Source organism: Narcine bancroftii, chromosome 1, assembly GCF_036971445.1.
Source record: "Narcine bancroftii isolate sNarBan1 chromosome 1, sNarBan1.hap1, whole genome shotgun sequence".
In the NCBI taxonomy this organism is placed as follows: Eukaryota; Metazoa; Chordata; class Chondrichthyes; order Torpediniformes; family Narcinidae; genus Narcine; species Narcine bancroftii.
This window is the reverse complement of record NC_091469.1, coordinates 265,514,827-265,539,578: the sequence shown is the minus strand read 5'-3', so window position 1 is coordinate 265,539,578 and position 24,752 is coordinate 265,514,827. Positions and strand designations below refer to the sequence as shown.

The 24,752-nt window shown below is 37.7% G+C and overlaps 1 protein-coding gene across 2 annotated transcripts in view; it reads left to right on the top strand.

Annotated features, from left to right (window-relative positions):
* psma1 (proteasome 20S subunit alpha 1) overlaps nt 1-7,893 on the top strand; it is a 22,303-nt gene extending 14,410 nt beyond the window's left edge. For both annotated transcript variants that reach the window (XM_069897670.1, XM_069897681.1), the window contains exons 4-10: nt 738-841; nt 3,035-3,123; nt 3,318-3,388; nt 3,809-3,938; nt 4,026-4,105; nt 6,266-6,370; nt 7,089-7,893. In XM_069897670.1, coding sequence (XP_069753771.1) covers nt 738-841; nt 3,035-3,123; nt 3,318-3,388; nt 3,809-3,938; nt 4,026-4,105; nt 6,266-6,370; nt 7,089-7,148 — 639 coding nt within the window. In that variant the 3' untranslated portion in view covers nt 7,149-7,893. The remainder of the gene's footprint in view (nt 1-737; nt 842-3,034; nt 3,124-3,317; nt 3,389-3,808; nt 3,939-4,025; nt 4,106-6,265; nt 6,371-7,088) is intronic.
* Nucleotides 7,894-24,752: the final 16,859 nt, after the last annotated feature.

Genomic DNA, 24,752 nt, shown 5'->3' with positions numbered 1-24,752 from the left:
AACTCACTGATGAGACCACTGTTGTTGGCCGAATAACTGGAAATGAGTCAAAATACAGAATGGAGATAGAGAATCTGGCTGAGTGGTGCCAGAGCAACAACCTGGCTCTCAACATCACTAAGACCAAGGAACTTGTGTTAATTTTAGGAAGGGGGGTGGGGGGACCACATTCATGGAATAGATTTGGAGAAGGTGGAACCTTCAGGTTCCTTGTTTACAAGTCGATTTGATTCAGGTGCTTGTGCTATGTGAACCAGAGTGAGATTTGGGGAACATATCATTCTTGTCTCAAATTTTAAAAATCAAACCATTACACTGATTTGGACTGTTCATCAGTGCAACTAAGACTGCATCAGAGTGTATATTTATCCTTCAATTCTTGTTTCTAACCCCAAATTAGAAGGTGGAATTTCTGTCTATTAGATGGATTTGGGGTACAACCTAGTCGTGATTGTCCCATGATCAGAGCACTGATATTAAAATGATCAGTGTATGTGATGAATTCTTGTGTATGAGATCTCATGTGAGCAGATTGTTCTTTCTCCAGGATTCTTATGCTGGCCAAGGCATAATTTCAAGTAACAAGAATTATGGGATTTGAAAGATTGAGGATTTATTTGCATTTTATTTTATTTCTTACCAGCTACCACTCTTTTTTTTAGGTCTTGCCATTTTTTCTTTCACCATTATTTCTTTATTGTTCTACATAAGCTTTAATTGAGTTTTTTATTTTGCAGAGAGCTCAGTCAGAATTGGCTGCTCACCAAAAAAAGGTACTCCATGTTGACAATCATATTGGTATCTCCATTGCTGGTCTCACAGCTGATGCTCGGCTGCTATGGTAAGTATTTGTGCATTTAGTTAGTGTAATTTGTTGATTTACAATCATTATTTTACTAACATCAAAATATATTGATTTTCTGCATTAAAGTATGATTTGTCCTCCTGAAATGGAGAATAAGGCAATTAATTCAAGTTCTATGAACAAAATAAGCTAATTTGTATAAAATAAAATTGGAAAATGCTTGAAATGCTGTCAGGCAGCATCTGTAGAAAGAGAAATGTAATGTTTAATGTGGAATACCCTTCAACAGAACTTGAAATTAATGATTTTAAATAGTGGATTATAAGTAATGTTCTAAAAATTGCTTCATGACTTATTTTGATTACTTTGCTGTCTGTCACTGCACGTAATTTTCCATTTAAAAAATCTGTTGTTAGGCTCCAAAAAATCTGTTCTTCATTCAGAATTTACTGGGGGGAGAGGGCAGGGGTCTACTCTTGAATTGTTCTTTCATAAAATTGTTGATGGATTAAGCTCATGAGAAAGAGTGAAATTGTTAGTTTTTTATTGAGCAGGTGTCAAAGATGGTTAATAAGGTTAGGGCAAGGCATGCTAAGAAACTTGACACTCCTGATCGGCTCATTCAGAAGATTAAACTTCATGGGATTGGTGATGATTTAATAGATGGGATCCAAAATTGGCTTGGCTGTAGTAATCAGAGGGTAGTGGAGAAAAGTTATTTCTCAAACAGGAGATATCTGACCAGTGGTGTTCCATGGGGATCAGTGGTAGAACTTTCCTTTTATTGTCACGTAATAATACTTGAGGCCCCTCAGAGTCACTGATTGGTTGCGGATTCTGTTGAAGTGCATGAATCAAACAAATGTAGGTGGGTTAATCAGTAAATTTACAAATGACTCAAAAATTGATGGAGCTTTGGATAGTGAAGAAGGTTGTGAAAGAACACAGCATGATATGATTTAGTTGGCAATATAAGTGGAAAAATGGCAGCTGGAATTTAATCTGGAGAGATGAGAGGTGTTGCTCTTTGGGATGCCAAATGCAAGAATTAAGTATACTGTAAATGTTAGGACCCTGAAGAGTATTGTGGTACAGAGGGATCTTGGAGTCCAAGACCATAGTTCCCTGAAAATGGAAATATAAGGACATAGATGGTAAAGAATGCATACTGCATGCTTGTCTTCAGTTGGGAAGGCATTGTGTCTATCAGTTGGGAAGTCACACTGCAGCTATATAAAACTTTGTTTCAGCTACATTTAGAGTTTGTGCACAGTTCTGCTTGCTGCATTACAGGATGGAAGTGGAAGCTTTGAAGAGAATGCTGGAGACTCACCAGGCTGGATTAGTGAGTCTTATTTACCAGGATATATTGGTCAATCTTGTATTGTTTTCTCTAGAGAATAGGGGCTGAGGCAGGTTTGGCAGAAATTTATAAAATTTTGAGAGGCATAGTTAGGGTAGGTAATCTGTCTTTTTTTCCAGGGTGGCATACCAGAGGGCACAGATTTCAGGTGAGGGGTGGGGGAAGTTCAAAGAAGATATGCAAGGCATGTGTTTTCTTTTTATTCAGTTTGGGGTTGGTGTGATCGTATGGTGCAAGCATTTAACAGGCACATAAACATCAGGGAAATGAAGGGATATGGATCACATCCAGGAGGATGAGGTTTGTTTAATTTAGCATCATGATCAGAACAGGCATGGTGGGCTGAAGGCCCTGTACCTCTTACCTATTGGAAGAAAATTATTTGAATTGTGAAGATAAGAAGGATGACAATAGGTTGTATTTTTCATGGACCTAGATTATTCTGTGACCTATCTTGACATTTTTTTTGTATCCTCTGTCTTAATATCTTTTGCTTACAGGCATTTAGCGATTTATTTGAGGGATATGGAGGGCTGTAGTTTGTGTGCAGGTTAACAAAAGTAGGTAGAATAAATAGTTCGGCATGGATGAGATGGACCAAAAGGCCTTTATCTGTGTTGCATTGTTCTGTGTTCTAAAAACCTAAGACAACTTTTGCTTTAGGTAGGGAGAAAAAGTGCAGGTTAATCACAATAAAATTATTTGAGAAGAAGTGAAAAATATAAGCAACTTAATGCACCATCCAGTCATTGCATAATCTTTCTTTCAAGCAATTTCAAATCATTGCTTTTATATGTGCTTCATTTCTTCATCAATGAAGAATCTGCTTGCTATCTATAATTTTATTTGTGCCTTATTTGTTGCAGCAACTTCATGCGTCAGGAATGTTTGGATTCACGGTTTGTATTTGACAGGCCGCTGCCAGTTTCACGTCTTGTAAGCCTGATTGGAAGCAGTATCCTTGAAATAAAAGTAAACTTTTCTGTCCATTCAGTGTGTCTCAACTTGGTTTACTGTGGAACATAAATGGCTGAACTTCAGTGCTTTTGAACTTTAAAGAAACTTATCAGGAACTGTTTGTGTGAATTGAAAACATTGTTCCTGACTTATGGTGAAATGTATTGTCTGAATAATTCCTTAACCATTTAGAAACTCAAATTCCCACACAGCGGTATGGAAGAAGACCATATGGGGTGGGACTGCTTATTGCTGGCTATGATGTAAGTTACAATCTAACTTTGACCTAAATAACTGAAACACGTTCATTGATTTCATTGAAGAGTGACATATAACAAAAGAAATCTACTTTGTATTATCACCTGCATGGGAATGATGACAGCTTAATGTGATTGGTGTAGTGGTTAGCACAATGCCTTCACAGTGACAGCGATTGGAACCCGGATTCGAATCCTGCATTATCTGCAAGAAGTTTGTACTTTTTCCTTGTGCCTGCGTGTGTTTTCCCCGGAGGGGGTGTCAGTATCCTCCCACTTCCAAATGTACTTGGGGTGTAGGTTAATTGGATGTAAAATGGGCGTCACGGACTCAAGGGCCGAAATGGCCTGTTACTGTGCTGTATGCACATTTAAACTCTGTAGTTTTTGTTTGTCTTATTAACCAAATCTTACTTCTACTTTCAGGATATTGGCCCTCATATTTTCCAGACATGCCCGTCCGCTAACTACTTTGACTGCAAGGCCATGTCAATTGGTGCTCGTTCACAGTCAGCTCGCACCTACCTTGAGAGAAATATGGAAGCCTTCCAGGACTGTAAGTATAAAAATCCAATTTTATTTTTCTCATTCGTTCATGCTTTTATTCACCACTGTGCTTTTTTCTCTATCATTCACTCACAAGGTAACTTAAACGAATTGGTTAAACATGGTCTGCAAGCCTTGAGGGAAACACTCCCCGCTGATCAGAATCTTGCTACAAAGGTATTAATTCTGTTTACTACCAGTTGCTATGATAGTGTACCTAGCAAGTCCACGCTTGTAAACAAATTTGATCCACTGGAAACAATGGAATAGAATGGCAAGTCCAAAGTAAAATTGTGAATCAGGATCGAATGAAAGCCATGGTTTTTTAATTCTGTGAGCAGTAGGCATGTCCACAGTAGCTATTGGTGTTTTCTCTCTTGCTTTGTTTAGTCATCAAAAAGAACATTTCTTATGAAAGAGTCTTATCAGTAACTCAAATTCAAGTTTATTGTCATGTGACTGCACTTGTACCGCCAGACGAAACGGTTTCTCTGGACCACACCGCACACGCCTACACTGACAATACACAGCACATAACAATCATATTCAATACAATCTGACAATAACACTAACCAGAATTTTTTCTGATGTTTTTAGTTGAATATTAAGTACAATTTATTTTACAGAAGCCATGCAGTCCTCCACTCTCTTTTGGACCAAAAAATATAAAATAGGCATAGGTGACTTTTTGGAAATAATAGAACTAAATAGTGCAGAAACAGGTCCTTTGTCCACGTTGACCAAGCTTGTCCCATTTGACTTGTGTTTGGCCTACGTCCCTCCAGATCACTCCAATCCATGTACTCATCTAAGCGTCTTGAATGTTACAATTGTCATTGCTTCTACTATTTCCTCTGGCATCTCCTTCCACGTACCCACCATCCTCTATGTGAATAAGGTGACCCTCGGTCCCTTTTAAATCTGTTCCCTCTCACCTTGAATCTCCAGTTTTAGATTCCCATCCCCTCAGAAAAAAGGTTCTGGCTATTTACCTTATCTATGCCCCTCGTGAATCTCCTAAGTTTCTCCTTAACCTTATCTACCAAAGCCATCTTATACCCTCTCTTTGCTTTCCTTGAGTGAACACCTGTACCTTTCATAGTGCTCAAAGGAATTGTTTGATCTCAATTGATATAGTATCCTTTTTCTTGACCAGTGCCTCAATATTATCCAGGGTTTCCTCGTCTTGCCAGACTTGCCCTTTAACTTTCAGCAGGAACATGGCTTTCCGCGAACTTTCCTTATCATTCTTATAAAATGCCTCCCACTTGCCAGTCGCCCCTTCACCTGCAAACGCCTTCTTCCAATTAGTCTTTGCAAGTTCCTGTCTAACCACATCCAAATTTGTCTTGCACAAATTTAGGAATTTAACTTGTGAACCAATTCAAACTTTTTCCCAAACTATTTTGAAACGTATTGGTTACTGGTTCCTATTGACACTTTAGCTACTTAACTAGCTCCCTTTCCTAAGAGGAGGTCCAGTATTGCACCCTTTCTCGACTGCTTGACTGGCCATCTACATAGTTGAGAAAATTGTTTTGGACACATTTCATAAATTCCACTTCATCCAAGCCCTTTGGACTATGAGAATCCCAGTCAATATGAGGGAAGTTGAAAACATCTACTACTATGGCCCAATCACTGGACAGTCTACCAAGAATATTCTCTCTGAACACTGCCATAATGTTCTTCCTAATGAAAAATACAGCATCCTACTTGTATCTCCCCTGTGGTAACTGTATCCCGGAATGATGAACTGCCAGTCCTGCCTCTCTCAGCCAAGTTTCGATTAGAAATATCCTTGTCCAGTTTACCTAATCATGCCCTGAAGTTCTTCTTCTTTGTTACCGCATTTAAGTTTGTCAGAATTCCTGTGCTCTGTGACTTTCCCTACCTGTCTTGTCTCCTAAACTTGCTCACTTTAACCATCCAAGTTAATGTCTGCTTGCTCACCTGCTCTATAGATGCTTTGGATCCCAGCATCTATGCAGGTGAGTTTAAATCCTCTCATGTGATACTAATTATTTTCGCCCTCACTTTTCATTGCATCCTGAGCCTGCAACCAGACAGTCCATGACCCTCACCAGGGAAGCAATGCACCATCCTGGCATCTCACTTGTGGCCACAGAATTCCTGTTTGTGTCCCTGATTGAGTCCCCTATCACTATTTGCTCTGCTACTCCTCCTCTGCTTTTCATCCGAGCAACTGGTGCCACTGATCTGAATTCTGAATGGAATTGTAAAATTCTGCAGTTTTCACTCCACCTTGGATTTTGCTCAGTGTGACTTTCAAACATGTGCAGCATTGGCTAAATATTGAAAATTAATTTCCTTCAGAATGTCTCTATTGGAATTGTGGGTAAAGACACTGATTTCACTATTTACGATGACGACGATGTTGCACCATTTTTGGAAGGTTTAGAAGAAAGACCTCAGCGAAAGGTATGCACAGAAAATTAGAATATCGTACCATGAGTACAAGAATTTGTTTGTATACTTTAAACTGCTTTGCTTGGCATGACTGTCATTATCAATCAGTGTCAGATGTTTGCACAAACCTGCCTCCATGTCACAAAGTTCAAATCAGATTTATTTATGAATCTACTTGCAATTTCCCCACATATTTCAATGAAAAAAAAATCATTTTAATATTATGCAACAAAGGTCAGAGTTTATGAGACTCTAATGTTCTTTGTATGGAATATTGCTGGAGTTCATTTTGCTAAAATCACACTACATATCACTGCAGAAAATGTGTTCGTTTCTGAGGCAACTTGGACAATTTTTCATTCAATGCCTTCAGCTTGCAGCACTTTCTTGAAATAGATGAGAATTCTTGGTGATATCAATGAAAAGGCCTGCCAGAGGAAATGTCAATAACATGTTGTATGTTTTGAATTTTCCATATATGATTGACTCTTCAAGTCATTGGTGTTTTGATCCCAAACTCGTTATTTTACTTCAATATTTAGTTGCAATTTTTATTTTTACTGGCATACTCTAAATTGTAAGTGAAATAAAAACTTATTAAAATAAGTAATTTTGCATTCTAACTTTAAATCATATTTTCAATTGAACGAGGATATAAATTCAAGTTTGTATGTTTAAATTGAAGTATTGACTTTTTCCATTTAACTAACATCAGAAAAATGTCTTGCAGGCAGCTCCATCTGATGATGCCCCTTCATCTGAAAAACTAGAAGAACCAATGGAACATTAATCTATTGATCTACAGTTTTGTGCTTCATATCTGTACTTACAGCACAGCATTGGCAGGGCATTTGATGAACTTGCATTTCAATAAAATGGGGATGAACAAAACTATAATTGGTTATTTTCTACAGAGATTTTGTTACCTTTCAATGTAAAGCAATTCTACATCCAATAAACTTGTATTAGCTAAAGTTGAAAGTTGATTATTTGAGAGAATATCTCCTGTTTGGCCACATTATTCATGCAATGAAAGTTGCATCTTGTGCAGTTCCAACTTCTGAAGTACGCTTCACACTTTAGATGTAAACTTTGATTCCAATCGAAAGTGTGCATAATGAATATTCAGCTGAATATGTTATTTTTGAGTTGGTGGATTTTAAGCAGGCTTGGAGTAATTTTGGATATTCTAAGGTCGTGTCTGTATCCCTGTGGATCAGGCAGACACTGCAAATAGAAATTGTTAAACAGGAAATTGTAGAATAGAAATTGTATCTATGAACACAAGATTCCTTGATGAGAAACACTTAATGGGGGATCTAATTATTATGTTAAATATCAGCTGATGTTAAAGTACAAATCACGAATTTAAAAAAAAATAATAGTTTTCTCCGAAAGTTAGTATTGAAACAGATTGAATGTTAAAACTACTGTTGTATCTATTGGCTATATTGAACTTTGCCTTTTAAGCCAATCATCTGCAACAATGTCTGCAATGAAATACTGGAAATAAATTCATTTGTTAAAATGTTGAATGATTGGCCTTATGGAATTGATGGTGATTACAATTGCAGAAGCCAACTTGTTCTTGCTGTTGGAAGGTACATTTGTAGAAAGACAAGTTGATTGGCAAGTTTTCATTAGAAATATGAATAGATTTTATATGAAAAAAAAGTTGGCCAGAAGAACATCCAAATGCAAGTTTTTTAACATTGTTGATAATGTATCAGAAGGTTTGCACTGATTAAACATTATGGGTTTGGTTGTAAGTAGATGGTAACACCATCGGTACATTTGTGATCAGTACTCTTTTGTCATCTGTCCTGACAATGACTTGGATTTGTCTCTCTCCCCATTCAGAGAAAAAAAAAATCAGATTTGGGTTTATTGTCAAGAGTACATACTTGGCATGACATACAATCCTCATTATTTTTTCCTGTGGGCTTGGCAGAATTTCTATTTGTGAATAGTGCAAACTGTACTCAGAAAAAGATTTGTATACAAAAGAGAGAAATGTAAACCAAGAAAGAAGTGTAAACAAACTGCAATGCAGAAAAAAATATTCAGGAATAAATAATGTGCAAATTAAGAGTCCTTAAATGAGTCCCTGATTGAGTTTGTTATTGAGGAGTCTGATGGTGGAGGGGTAGCAATTGTTCATACAGTAGTATTCCCTGTGGCTGTTCTCGATGGTGGGGAGGGTTTTGCCTGTGACATCCTGTACCTTTTGCGTGGCTTTACACTCAGGAGAATTGGTGTCTCAAAACCAGACTGTGAAGCAGCCGGTCTGTACACTTTCAACCACACATCTGTAGAAATTTACCAGGATTTTCAATGTCATACCAAACCTCTGCAAATTCCCAAGAAAGTTTTAAGCAATGAACTACTTTCTTCATGATGCCATTAATGTATTGGGTCCAGGAAAGATCCTCTGAGATAGTGACTCCCAAGAATTTAAATTTACTCACCCTCTCCACTTCTCATGCCCCAATGATCACTAGATCATTTCCTGAAGTCAACAATCATCTCCTTGGTTTTGGTGACATCTACACATTAAAAAGAGTTGAGAGACTGGTTACAGGAAAGGCAAGAGGATCAGAAAATAATTATGCTGTTGCATTTAAATGTAAACTCCAAAACCAACTTCTTTGCAGAAAAAAAGGCAAATACAAGCCACTCTCAATTACACTTGCTCTCGATCATCAACAAAGTGATGGAATCTATTGTTTACTGTGCTAGCAAATGGCACTTACTGACCAATAACCTAACAGATAACCACAAACACACGGTTCCATACTTCATCATACCTTGCTCCAAACAGGCCAAAGAGCTGATGTGCAAAAATGAGTAAAGACTGTCCTTGATCTCAAGATATCATCAAACTTAGTGTGGCATCAAGCAACCTTGTAAAACTTGGTTCAATGGGCATCATATGAAAATCATGCAAATGGTTTTAGTCATACCTCATTGAGGAACAAGGTTTTGGTTGATGGAGATCAATAATCTCAGCCCCAAGAGTTCTTCATCAAAACATTTTCAGCTGCTTCATAAATTAACTTCCTTTCATCACAAAGTCAGAGGTGGGGATGATAGTTTAATAATGTATCATTTTATTCACAAACTGCAGCAGGGCTTGGACAACATTCAGACCTGGGCTAATAAGGGGCAAGAAACATATGTCTCATGAATGTTAGGGAATGATAATCTCCACCAAGAGAGTCTAATCACTTGCCTGTGATGCCACTCAGCTTGTAAATCCTCATGATCTTTCCATCATTTTAAAGGCACAAGCAAGAAGCATTATGGAATATTCTTCACTTGTCTGGATAAGTTCAAGTTCATTATCATCCAATTATGTAAGAACCTGACAAAACAGCATTCTCCAGTCCACGGTGCAAAAAACACTCATCCCACATCCAGACATAACATATACAGACAAATGGTACATATGTGTTATGTATGTAGATACATAGATTTAAAAAGTAATAAATACTGTTTTATAAGTAGAATCTCAGAGGCTTAACAGTCTCACTGCCCATGAGAAGAAACTTTATCAGCTTCATGGTTCTGGCTTTGATACTCCTATATCTCTTTCCTGATGGGAGTAGCTGAAAAATACTCAACAATTTTGCAAGCCCTCTTCTAATGATCTCAGTAGATCATGTTCATGGGAGTGGAGGGAGACCCCAGCTATCCTTTCATGCTCTTCTCGTCCTGTTTATTAATCTCTGATCTACAGCAACCATACCACACTGTGATGCAGCTGGCCAGGCTGTTTCCTGATCAAATGTTGACAGGGTGGTGGCCAGTTGCCTTGCCCACTTAAGTCTTATCAGGAAATACAGTCATGGGAGGAGTCACGTGATGGAGTAGTGGCCGGATGGTGAACTCCAGCCCTCTCCAGAAAAGTCGGGAAAAACAAGGGAAAACACAAAGGCACAGAAATAAAAGTTAAAGAAACATGAGTATAAAGGTGGAAAGAAGATGGCGACAAAAAAAGGAAAATCAAAATCAACGGTAAGAAGAGAGGAAGAGAAGACAACGGAGGAAGAAGGAAAAGGCCTTAGCTGTCCGAAGAGGCCCGCTGTGGAGAGAGAAGCCCGCATCCTCAGGTCGGTAGAAATAGGACTACAAAAATGGCTCGCTGAGCCGAGTAAAAGTGCGCAACCGCGCATGCGCATGAAAAAAAAACACACCGACGGGAGGGGGGACCAGCTGGGGAGTCGATCTCCACAGCCGGCAACGACAGCTGCAGAACACCTGCAGTAAGAAGAGAACACAGAAGACAATGGAAACAAGAAAGAAGAGAAGAAAAGGGCAACAAAGAAACAACAGATGGCCAACCCAGAGGAAGAAGAAGAGGAAGAGTACAGTGAAATAGAAAAAGAAGAGAAAGGCAAGATAAAGGATATACTTTCTCTTGTTAGAGGATACATGGAGTCATTTAAAGAATGGGAGACACAGGAATTTAATGATTTAAGAAGAAGAATAAACAACACAGAAGAGAAAATGAACAAAATAGATATGACCTTAACAGAAATGAGAAAGAAAATGGACAAGATGGAAGAGCAGGCAGTAGCAACAGAAATGGAGGTAAAAGACTTAAAAAAGAAATTGGAGGAATCTAATAAAAAAGCTATAGAGACACAAGAACTGTTAGCTCAAAAAATAGATATAATGGAAAATTATAACAGAAGAAATAACATAAAGATAGTGGGCCTTAAGGAAGATGAAGAAGGCAAGAATATGAGGGAGTTTATAAAAGATTGGATCCCTAAGACCCTAGGATGTCCAGAACTACACCAAGAAATGGAAATAGAAAGGGCACATAGAGCATTGGCCTCTAAACCACAACCACAACAAAAACCAAGATCTATTTTAGTAAAATTCCTAAAATATACTACAAGAGAAAAGGTACTGGAGAAGACAATGGAAAAAGTAAGAGAGGGCAACAAACCACTGGAGTATAAAGGGCAGAAAATCTTCATTTATCCAGATATAAGTTTTGAACTCCTAAAGAAGAGAAAGGAATTCAATACAGCAAAGGCGATTTTATGGAAGAAAGGGTATAAATTTATACTAAAGCATCCAGCGGTATTGAAAATATTTAATCCAGGACAACAAAACAGACTATTCTCGGATCCAGAAGAAGCACGAAAATTTGCAGAACAATTACAAAAATAGACTGAGGGATGAAGACGGGTAATGAGAGTAAAAATGATCACGATTGATATGTATGTGGGTAAAGAGGTATAAGAGTGAATAGATACAATGTGCATACGTGAATGTATCTGTACTTAGAGGAAAATATAGATAGTATAGACAAGAATTAATAAGGGAAGGTAATGGAATAGAGAGAATAAGGAGGAAATTAAAAGAGTGACCTTTGTTACATATGAAAAGTGAAATCTTTTCTGGGGGGGCTGGGTGGGGGGGAATAGCGGTCACTGCAAAATCAGTTGACGCTTGCGAGTGAATTCGCAAACCCAAATGGAGAGGGGAGATGTGGTTGTCCGACAAGGGATAAAGGACAACTCAGGAGGGGAAGGGGAGATTGGGGATAAAGAAGATATAAATAGGAGAATAAGGAAAATGTTTGATGTTGTAGGAATGTTGTCTTATAAAGAGTTTAAAATAAGAAAACAGAAATGGAAAAGGAGGAAAGGTAATGATGGAAAAACGGAAAGAGAAGATAAACAAAGTATAAAATGGCTACACTGAACTATATGACTTTAAATATTAATGGAATACATAACCAAATTAAAAGGAAGAAACTACTAAATTTACTGAAAAAGGAAAAAATTGATATAGCATTTACCCAAGAAACACACTTAACTGAATTGGAGCACAAGAAATTAAAGAGAGATTGGGTAGGACATGTAACAGCAGCATCGTATAATTCAAAAGCAAGAGGAGTGGCTATATTTATTAGTAAAAATGTGCCATTTAAAATAGAAGAGGAAATAATAGATCCAGCAGGGAGATATGTTATGATAAAATGTCAGCTCCTAAGTAACATAAAAAATAAAGAATTTGGAATTGATTTGGAGGATGCACAAAAAAGATTTGTTAAGATAGCCCTAGCCATAGCAAAAAAATGTATTATGTCAACCTGGAAATTGGAAGATAATTTGAAAATACAACAATGGTATATAGAAATGAATAAATGTATTCCATTAGAAAAAATAACATATAGTTTAAGAAATAATATTGAAATATGGGAGCCATACATTAAATACAATAGCGAAAACCTACCGGGGACAAACATTACCTAAGTTGATGGAAGGAGAAGGAAAGAAAAGAATGGACTCAGTAGAATTTCTGGTGTATTTTTGTTGAATGACAACATTGTCTGATGGGCTTAATGCAACCTAGATTGTATACCTAAAATGGATGGGAGGGGGGGTGGGGGGTGGCCTGGGAGGAGGGAGGGGGGGGGAGAAAAAGTCACTGTATATGTGTGAAAAAGAAAAAGTGTATATCATGGCTAATGTGATTTATGGTGTGAAAAATAAAAAATTTTTAAAAAAAAGGAAATACAGTCATGGTTGCATCTTCCTGACAATTAAGATGTGTGACGAGGATAGGTCACTTTTTAAGTGCATCACCAGCAACGTCCACTCTTTTTGAGTGCTGCAACCTGTGATGATACCAATAATGGAAAGTGCATCAGAGAAGCAAGGAGCTAATGCACTGGAGCAAAAAAATGCTCCGATAACATTTGATAGATTTTTAGAATGTGCTTTGATTAGGTGAATCAGGAAGATTCTTGACTCTGCGAGAAATCCGTGATGAGAGATGATCATTTAAAAGTCATCACTGTAATTTAAGTTCTTGGGAGTCACTATCTTGGAGGATCCTCTCTGGACCCAACACACCAATGGCATTGTGAAGAAAGCACATCAGTGCACCTACTTCCCCAGGAGTTTGTGGAGGTTTGGTATGGCACCAGAAAGCATAGTAAATTTCTACAGAGGTGTGGTGGAAATTGTGATGAATGGCTGCATCGCGGTCTGGTATGAGGACACCAGTACTCCTGAGTGCAAAGCCCTCCAAAAGGTAGTGGTCATAGCCCAGGACATCACAGGCAAAACTCTCCCCAATATTGAGTGCATCTACAGGGAATGCTGCTATTGGAGAGCAGCAGCAATCATCAAGGATCCACACCACCCAGAACACATTCTGTTCTCACTGCTGCCATCAGGAAAGAAGTATAGGTGCCATATGACTCGCACCACCGGGTTCAGGAACAGCTGCTACCCCTCCACCATCAAAATGCTTAACAACAAACTCAATCAGAGACATTTAAGGACTCTTATTTGTGCACCTTATTGATTTACTTTTTGTTCTCTCTGTATTGCAGTCAGTTTGTTTACAGTTCTTTGTTTGCATGTTTACAGCTGTGTACAGTTTTTTTGTATTACCATTTAGAGGTAATTCTGCCACGCCCGTAGGAAAGAATCTCAGGGTTATATGAGGTGTCATGTATGTACTCTGACAACAAAATCTGAAATCTGAATCTGAATGCCATCAAGTAGGCTGGTATAAAGATCTGAGTGAATAAAAAAGACTTTGATTCTTGTTGTTGGTCATTAAAGACAGGTTTATACATGCATCACTTCCTCTAAAACATATTGAGCGAGATTTTGTAAGTGAAAGATCTTTTCTCAGTTTATTTTGATCTTATCCAGCCAAATTTTCTCCAATAATACAGGATTGTTCCCCTTTAATACGTTAGGAGCTGGATACAACTACTGCCTCCATGGCTAACTTTAAACATGAACATCTGGTACAGCAGGAATTCTGGATATGATGAGAAGTTTTATGTGAAAGATTCGTTCATATGCTGCCTTGGTGTTCATCTGATATACTCACTCATTTCCCTGCCTGGAAGTTAAAACCATTTCCACTCCCAGTTTTCGATGAATAATAAATAGTTCTGGTTCAGTGCGCTCTTTGCTGAATGTCATAGGTTGTGCATGAACAATATACATTCTTACTCTCTGAAAGTTACTTATTTTTTTCCATAGTTGTTGCACCTCTCTCTCAAAACCTACAAGAACTTTGAGTGGTTTCCACCACAACGATAAATTGCTTGTGTCATATGGCAAGGTTCCACAAATAGTCTTTGGTGATGAAATGGGGAGGCATATTTAACATTTTAGCATGTGCATTATCTTTTGATGCTGTGCAGCACTGTGAACATCACCTCTGATTGGATAAGAATGGTTTTCTAATTCCTTGTTATTCCTGGTGCCAATATGCAATTTGCAGTGCAATATTACAGGCTGACTTAAAAGTCAGATCCCTTTGTGACAACAGTTATTTATGATAGGCTTCCCTTAAGAGACCAAAGATAAACAGATAGAATCACAGGGTTTTACATTGGGGAACAAGCCTTTGGCCCAAATTGTCCATGCTGCTATGGAATATCATGTTTGCTTCACAAGCTGAAGGTTTTTTTCAAGTTCAGTTTGATAATTTTCAGTGTGCTGGCCAAATAATCGTAGGCCAGATAAATTACCTTCATTTTTTTAAATTATTTATTCATTCAAAAAACGAATAGTACATAACATATACAACAATTAACCATAAACATGAATGTTATTTATTATATATAGCAAAAAAAGAAAAGAAAAGAACCACACCCCCCCCCCCCACTTCAGCCAACTCTCCTAAGGAGAGCCATAAAGAAAGAAAAAAGAAAAAATATTAAAGAAAAATTAAACATACATATTAAGATCTAATCAATATAAATTGAAATGTAAATATTCTGAGTAGAACAACCACTTATTAATAAAAAACTATAATTATCAAATGAAACATATGTAAATTTTCCATTATTAAACAATATTTCATCTCATTATGCCATCTATTAATATCAATCATATTTGTATCTTTCCACATACTAGCAATACATTTTTTCATTACAGATAAAGCTAAATATACAAAAGCAAGATGAAACTTATCTAATCCCAAACTTTTCAGAGGTTGCAAACTACCCAATAAAAATACTGTCGGATCTAAAAGTATTTTAATCTTATACACGTATACTAAAAACAATTGAATTTTCTTCCAAAAAGATTGTATATGTATACATGACCAAACAGCATGAAAAAAAGTTCCAACAGAATTACCACATCTAAAACACAAATCTGATTCATAAAAACCATACTTTTTTAATTTTTCAGTTGTTAAGTATAATTGATGTAAAAAATTATAGTTAATCATTGCATAATGTGCATTTATTAATCTAGTTACACTATCATAACAGCTATCTAACCAATCATCTTTGGAAAAAATAAAACCAGTATCTGCTTCCCATTTACTTTTAGATCTATCCCAACCCTTTTTATCCATACCATCCTGTAATATTTGATACATAGATGAAATATAACTCTTCTCTGGTACCTTCATAAGAAAAATCTCAAATTTTGTCATTTCAGGTAAAATCATATCTCTACCAAACGTACGTTTTACCAAAGATCGAATTTGATAATAGAGAAACAAAGAGTTCTTATCAATACCAAAACTGTCCCTCATCTGATTAAAAGATAAAAATTTACCCTCTTTAAAACAATCTCCCAAATTTTTCACACCTTTAAATCTCCAATGCAATAAACTTCGATTATGTATTGAAAAAGAAATAAGTTGATTATTATACAATGGAATCAGAGCCGATAATTCACCCCTAGAGCCTATCATTTTATTTTTCTTTATCCATAAATTCATTAGATGTTTTTGTAGAGGTACATTATGTTGCTGTAATAAATTTATATTCCATCGAAACAAAAATTGATGTATTTCAAATTCAGAAATATTTGCCATCTCAATTTTGGCCCATCTAGGAGGCCGCTCCAAATCCATCAATGAACTAATAAATTTAAGTTGGGCTGCTTCATAATAATTTTGAAAATGTGGTAAACGTAATCCCCCTAACCCATATTTCCAAATTAATTTAATCAAAGCTACTCTCAAAAATTTACCTCTCCATAAAAACTCCCTAACCATTTTATTCAAATTTTAAAAATATATTATCAAGTAAATACAGAATAGATTGAAACAAATATTGCATATGTGGAAAAATATTCATCTTAATTGTATTTATCCTACCCAATAAATTAATTGGTAATTCTTTCCATTTAATCAAATCAGTTTTAATTTTTTAATTAACGGAACATAATTTAATTTATATAATGATTGATAATTAATATTCAAAATTATACCTAAATATTCAATTCGATTAGTCCATTTCAAATTAATAATATTCTTATAAACTGAATAATCTCCTTCACTTACCGGTAATATTTCATTTTTTTTTCCCAATTAACTTTATATCCAGAAAGACATCCATATTGTATTAAACACTCCTTCAAGTGCAAAAGTGACTGAGCTGGGTTTCTTAAATACACCAATACATCATCAGCAAATAAATTAATTTTATATTCCTCATCTAAAACTTTCATACCTTGTATCTGTGTATTTTGTCTTATCAGCTGTGCTAAAGGTTCGATCACTAATGCAAACAAAGCTGGTGATAAAGGACAACCTTGACGAGTTGATCGAGTCAATTTAAATGGTTCCGAAATCAAGCCATTCGTCAATACTCTAGCTACCGGTATACTATATAAAGCCTTAATCCAACCAATAAAGAAAGGACCAAAATTAATTTTCTCCAGAACTTTAAACAAAAAATTCCACCCAACTCTATCAAATGCTTTTACTGCATCTAAAGATATTACCATCGGGTGATCTGAAGATTGTCGAAATGTATTAATCAAACTAATCACATGCAGAATATTATCTGAAGCATATCTATTCTTTATAAAACCTGTTTGATCCATATGAATCAACTTAGGTAAAAATATAGCCAATCTATTTGCTAATATTTTAGCTATTATTTTATAATTTACATTTAACAATGAAATTAGTCTCTGAAGATACTTTCAAAGGATCGCTATCTTTTTTTGGGATTACTGTAATTAAAGCACTACAACAAGACTCAGGTAATTCATAATGTTCTGCAACTTGACGTTATACATCCCCAAACACTAGATAAATCATCATAAAAAATCTTATAAAATTCAACCAAAAATCCATCATCACCAGGCGATTTACCATTCGGCATTTCCATCATAGCCATTTTAATTTCCGAATCAGTAAATGGTTCTTCTAACTCCTGTTTATCTGCATCCTTTAATATCAGTAAATTCAACTGTGACAAAAAAAGATGAATTGATCCAGTTTCTTGTTTTTCTTCAGATGTATATAACTTTTTATAAAATGAACAAAATTCATCATTAATTTCACGAGGTTTATAAGTAATAAGAGAATTCCGTCTAATAGCATTAATAGTCCTCGAAACCTATTCTTTCTTTAATTGCCATGCCAATACCTTATGTGCTTTCTCTCCCCATTCATAATACTGTTGTTTAGTCCTATTAATCACACATTCAAATTGATAAGATTACAAAGTATTAGATTCCAATTTCAACCTAGATAATTCTATTTTCTGATCTTCTGTAGCATCTTTCTGGAATTCCTTTTCTAACTCATCAATCTGTTTCTCTAATTCAAGACTCTGATTTAATTGATTCTTTTTTATTTTAGAGGTATAACTAATTATTTGTCCTCTCAAATAAGCTTTCATAGCATCCCATAATACTAACTTACTTTGTACAGAATTAGAATTTTCTTTAAAAAAAATTGATTTGTTTTCAAAAAATCAATAAATTCTGTATTTTTTAACAACATTGTATTAACCCTCCAACGATAGGCCACTTGAATTTTCTCAGAAGTTGCATATGCAAAATATAACAAAGAATTATCTGAAATCACCCTACTTTTATATTCCGCTTGTTGTATTTTCCCTTGTAAATGTGCCGATACTAAAAAAAGTCAATCCTTGAAAACGATTCATGTCTAGATGAATAAAAGGAGAAATCTTTCTCTGTCGGATTAAAACGTCTCCAAATATCTACTAAATTAAGATCTTTCATCAATGCTTGAACCTGAACTGCCATCTTAGATTTCTTAACTTTCTTCAGAGATTTATCTAAAAAAGGTTCCAAAACATTATTAAAATCACCACCAACTAAAATATTATCATTAGCCTGACCCAAGTATAAAAATGCATCTGAAATAAATATTTCATCATCTACATTTGGGACATAAATATTAAGTAAAGTCCAAAATTCACTAAAAATCTTACAATTCAATTTAAGAATACATCCTGTCTTTTCCTCCATTGATTGTAATTCAAAAGATAATTTTTTATGTATCAAAATTGCTACGCCTTTAGCCCTAGAATTAAATGAAGAAGAATTTACATGCCCAACCCAGTCCCTCTTTAATTTTATACTTTCCTTCACATTCAAATGTGTTTCTTGTAAAAAAGCAACATCAATTTTCATTTTCTTAATATACACCAAGACTCGCTTACGCTTGATCGGACTGTTTAAACCTCGAACATTAAAAGTAGCAAACCTCAACTTTGACATATCAACTATTATGACTAAATACCAATAATATCTTTATATAAAAACTCAAATCAACATATATAGGCCCTCCAGTAGGAGAAAAAAACACAAATTAAAAGCTAACTAAAATGAAAATTAAAAAAAATAATTTAAAAAAATCCCCCCCAAAAAAAACTACCAAAAGGTAGTAATCCCGAAACAAGAATTGGGTGTGGGTCACCCACCAGTGGCTGATGACTAGTAAAGAACTTAGAGCAAATCTCTCCCTCCCCAACCAAACAATGAATAACATCAAAATATCATAATAACAAAAAAAAGTAGAATAAGAATACAAAAATTCTTCTGTTCATCCAAGAGATTCCAATCTCGGAGATCCCATTTCAGAAGAAGTTGGACTCTTTCCATTCACGTTTTTCCCATTTCTGCCATTTCTTCCGTTTCCAAAACAACCAGATTTTTCTTTAGGAGACAATGGTGGACTACGCCTTTGTCCTCTTATATCTGGCAATGAATCAGCAAAAATCATTGCTTCATGATCATTCTCAAAAAACCAAAATTGATGGTCTCCATAAAACACCTTCAACACTGCCAGGTAGTGAAAAGAAGACTTATAACCTTTAGGCCACAAAACTTCTTTAACTGGATTAAATTGACGTCGACATTGAATGACCTCTTGACTCAAGTCAGGATTTTAAAAAAACTCTGCTATTCTGAATCAATAACGGAGTTTGTCGTTGTCTCGCATTTTGCACTGCTAGTCGAAGTATTGCTTCTCTGTCCAAATAATTCAAACATCGAATTATTACCGGTCTCGGTGGTTGACCACGTAAAGGTGTTCTTCTTAAAGCTCTATGAGCTCTTTCCAGTACCAAGCCTCCAGAAAAAAATTCTTGCCCTAATACTTCTGGGATTCAGTCTTTAAAAACACTAAGAGGATCTTGTCCTTCTATACCTTCTGGCAAACCAACGATTTTCACATTATTCTTTCTGCTTTGATTCTCCAAGTAGTCTATTTTCATCTCTAACTCCTTCTCGCGTTCTCCCAATTCTGTGACTGATTTTTCAACCTTCAACACTTTTTCTGTGTTAGAAACCACTTGTTGTTTACAGTCCAAAAAAGCAGTCTGAACTTTTTTAAATTCTTCATAAAATGGATCCACACGTGCTTTAACTGTATTCAATTCTGAACTTATACTAGCATTCATTTGAACCATCTCATTCATTAAAGGTTGAATGACAGCATTTAACTGCATATATTGTAGCTCAGAAAAGCTCAGCCCTGCTTTCTCTGACATAGTGGCAGAACCAGGTTAACAGCAGCTCCTGCTGCAACACAACAAAAGGCATTTTAGAAGTTTTACTGCAGGTCTGGACTCCCAGCGACGGCACACCGACTTCCTCAGGGGGTCGCCGCTGGTCTCCCCCGCAGCTCATTATTTTTTCATAAAATCATAGAGGAAAGCGATATCTGCAGAATGAAATGCTTCCTGATGCATTTCCCACAATGGAGTCGTCTTCCTGCATGCGCCCTCCATTAAAATCGAAAGGCTTTCAGAATCGGGATCCATTTCTTGGGAACACGCACCTTCTTCCAGAGAATGGGTAATTCCAGCGCCATCCTTCACTTGGTGAGTAGTAGACATTTTTTTTTCAGCTCCCACAGGCAGTCTTTGTGGTTTAGACACTGAGGAAATTAAACCTGAAGCTGTAACAAGTTGTTTAGGCCCCAGATCTTCAGCACTTCGAAAATGTAACTTCTTCTGCACTTGAGGTTTAATCTTTTTACCATTAATGGCCATAATAGTTCCTTAATACTTTAAACTAAAATTTAAAAAGTTTAAACTTGAAAACAAAGAGTTAAAAAATGAGTACTTAAAAGTCTGGCCAGAGAGGTCGAGATTACACGTCTAGACTCTATGCCATCTTGCCATGCCCCCCATAAATTGCCTTAATTAGCACAAAGACCAGAATGTGATACCTGGGCCAGGGATAGATATGCTTCAATCTTCAACAACATAGAAGAAATGAAATCCAATGCAGGTCCACATGGATGTAGAAGTCTCTGCCATCTGCCATTGGCCTTGACCTTCATCCTCTTTCTTTCAGGCAGCAGTTGGGAATGAAGTGAATCATTCTGATAGAGATGGAGAGGGGAAGAATGCACCTGTTGCAAACTATTTTTGAGAACAATTTGCAATATTCCTACAAAAAATGAAATTGGAACCTTCATTGTCTTGGATATGAACATTGAAAAGCTGGCCAACTTCCATAAAAATGGAACACTATGTTCTTCTATGTCCACCATGTTTGATCAAAAGGATCAGATATATTTCATGGGGGTTCAGAGCCATAATTTCTCCAAAGTTCAAAAAAATTGCCTGACCTGCAACATCATCATCCTGATATATTTTTTTTTACAGGATTTGATCAGGCCCTTGGGAATGCTGTGAATCAATGTGTGCCCTGTGAAGCTGCTTGAAATCAACCTGCTTCAGCACCTTTCCATCTGTGGCCCAGGATTACATTCACAAGCTCTCTGCTGAAATGGACAAACACCACTTTCAGGTTGTGAATGATGTGGAGGCACTTTTCACACAACTGACTAGATTGTGAATCATCTGCGTTATTTCTTTGCATTTTTTTATATGATCAAAATGAGTTTATGTCAGATTATGGTCCACATCAGGTTGCACATGTTTGACCTGTTGCAGAACCAAAATGTTATCCACTATACTATGTCCTTGCCATATGAGTGCAATTGAGTGACTCCAACAAGTCCAGGAACAGTAAAGCCCCCAGAAAGAGGTTCAATGTTGGAAACCTGCAGTCAGACGAAGTGAGAGGAAACTTCCAGGCAAACCTCAAAGCAAAGCTCGAGGATGCAATCCGCCTCACGGACTCGTCCCCTGAAACCCTCTGGGATCAGCTGAAGACTACCATACTGCAATCCACTGAAGAGCTACTGGGCTTCTCCTCCAGGAAAAACAAGGACTGGTTCGACGAAAAGAACCAGGAAATCCAGGAGCTGCTGGCAAAGAAGCGAGCTGCCCACCAGGCTCACCTTACAAACCCGTCCTGGCCAGAGAAGAAACAAGCCTTCCGTCGCGCATGCAGCCATCTTCAGCGGAAACTCTGGGAGATCCAAAATGAGTGGTGGACTAGCCTCGCCAAACGAACCCAGCTCAGCGCGGACATTGGCGACTTCAGGGGTTTTTACGTGGCTCTAAAGGCTGTGTACGGCCCCTCACCCCGTCCAAAGCCCGCTGCGCAGCGCAGACGGCAAAGTCCGCCTCAGCCACAAGATCTCCATCCTCAACCGATGGTCAGAACACTTCCAATCTTTTTTCAGTGCCAACCGTTCAGTCCAAGAATCTGCCCTGCTCCAGCTCCCTCAACAGCCCCTAAGGCTAGAGCTGGATGAGGTCCTCACCGGGGAAGAGACATATAAAGCAATTGAACAACTGAAAAGTGGCAAAGCAGCAGGTATGGATGGAATCCCCCCAGAGGTCTGGAAGGCTGGCGGCAAAACTCTGCATGCCAAACTGCATGAGTTTTTCAAGCTCTGCTGGGACCAAGGAAAGCTGCCTCAGGACCTTCGTGATGCCATCATCATCACCCTGCACAAAAACAGAGGCGAGAAATCAGACTACTCAAACTACAGGGGAATCACGCTGCTCTCCATTGCAGGCAAAATCTTCGCTAGGATTCTCCTAAATAGAATAATACCTAGTGTTGCAGAGAATGTTCTCCCAGAATCACAGTGCGGCTTTCGCGCAAACAGAGGAACTACTGACATGGTCTTTGCCCTCAGACAGCTCCAAGAAAAGTGCAGAGAACAAAACAAAGGACTCTACATCACCTTTGTTGACCTCACCAAAGCCTTTGACACCGTGAGCAGGAAAGGGCTTTGGCAAATACTAGAGCGCATCGGATGCCCCCCAAAGTTCCTCAACATGGTTATCCAACTGCACGAAAACCAACAAGGTCGGGTCAGATACAGCAATGAGCTCTCTGAACCCTTCTCCATTAACAATGGTGTGAAGCAAGGCTGCGTTCTCGCACCAACCCAACCCTCTTTTCAATCTTCTTCAGCATGATGCTGAAACAAGCCATGAAAGACCTCAATAATGAAGACGCTGTTTACATCCGGTATCGCACAGCTGGCAGTCTCTTCAATCTAAGGCGCCTGCAAGCTCACACCAAGACACAAGAGCAACTTGTCCGTGAACTACTCTTTGCAAACGATGCCGCTTTAGTTGCCCATTCAGAGCCAGCTCTTCAGCACTTGACATCCTGTTTTGCGGAAACTGCCAAAATGTTTGGCCTGGAAGTCAGCCTGAAGAAAACTGTGGTCCTCCATCAGCCAGCTCCCCACCATGACTACCAGCACCCCCACATCGCCATCGGGCACACAAAACTCAAAACGGTCAACCAGTTTACCTATCTCGGCTGCACCATTTCATCAGATGCAAGGATTGACAATGAGAAAGACAACAGACTCGCCAAGGCAAATAGCGCCTTTGGAAGACTACACAAAAGAGTCTGGAAAAACAACCAACTGAAAAACCTCACAAAGATTAGCGTATACAGAGCCGTTGTCATACCCACACTCCTGTTCGGCTCCAAATCATGGGTCCTCTACAGACATCACCTACGGCTCCTAGAACGCTTCCACCAGCATTGTCTCCGCTCCATCCTCAACATTCATTGGAGCGACTTCATCCCTAACATCGAAGTACTCGAGATGGCAGATGCCGACAGCATCGAATCCATGCTGCTGAAGATCCAACTGCGCTGGGTAGGTCACGTCTCCAGAATGGAGGCCCATCTCCTTCCCAAGATCGTGTTATATGGCGAGCTCTCCACTGGCCACCGTGACAGAGGTGCACCAAAGAAGAGGTACAAGGACTGCCTAAAGAAATCTCTTGGTGCCTGCTACATTGACCACCGCCAGTGGGCTGATATTGCCTCAAACCGTGCATTTTGGCGCCTCACAGTTCGGCGGGCAGCAACCTCCTTTGAAGAAGACCGCAGAGCCCACCTCACTGACAAAAGACTAAGGAGGAAAATCCCAACACCCAACCCCAACCAACCAATTTTCCCCTGCAACCGTGTCTGCCTGTCCCGCATCGGACTTATCAGCCACAAACGAGCCTGCAGCTGATGTGGACATTACCCCTCCATAAATCTTCATCCGTGAAGCCAAGCGAAAGAAGAAAAGAACATACCCTTAAAATAGTTGTGGCAAAATCGAATGCTCAGACCCCTCTTCCCAAATATTTGGTACTTAGTTTCATACCACAACACATCTCATATGATATCTGAAAGCACACTTGTAGAGTTCTTTTTTAAAACATGAGCCTTGTTCTCAGCTGGTCTTGATAAACCATAATTTGTCCTTCCTTCTTTCTAAGTATTAACTGCAGTAATTGAGAGCTCATGACAAGATGATGAAATCTGCCTAAGTCTGGGGCCTGGACATCAGGTGATGGTCTGGGCTTTCAGACATTCAAGGCACTGTGAATTTCTTCAATAACAATCAAATGTAATAAATGTTTGACCTGCACAGAACAAGTAGAAAATATTGTTCACCTCTTATGAGTTCCAACGTTATCAGCAATTTGTTTATGATCAACCAGCCTCACTGTTACTCTCAAATGAAGATCGCTTTGCAGCAACGAAAAGTGCCAAAGGAATGACCTTTCAATGGACACGTCTGTGTTTTGTTCTTTGGAAATTAGATCAATTGTGTAATAATTCTCCAAATTTTTAACTGCGACGAATTGATAACTTATCTGTTCTGTGTTGATGTGAAGTTGCAAGCTCTCAATGTTCAGGGAAGTTTCATCTGAAAATACGCAGTAATATGTTATGTTATGGTAATTATTAAATTTAGGCTTACCAACAACTAACCA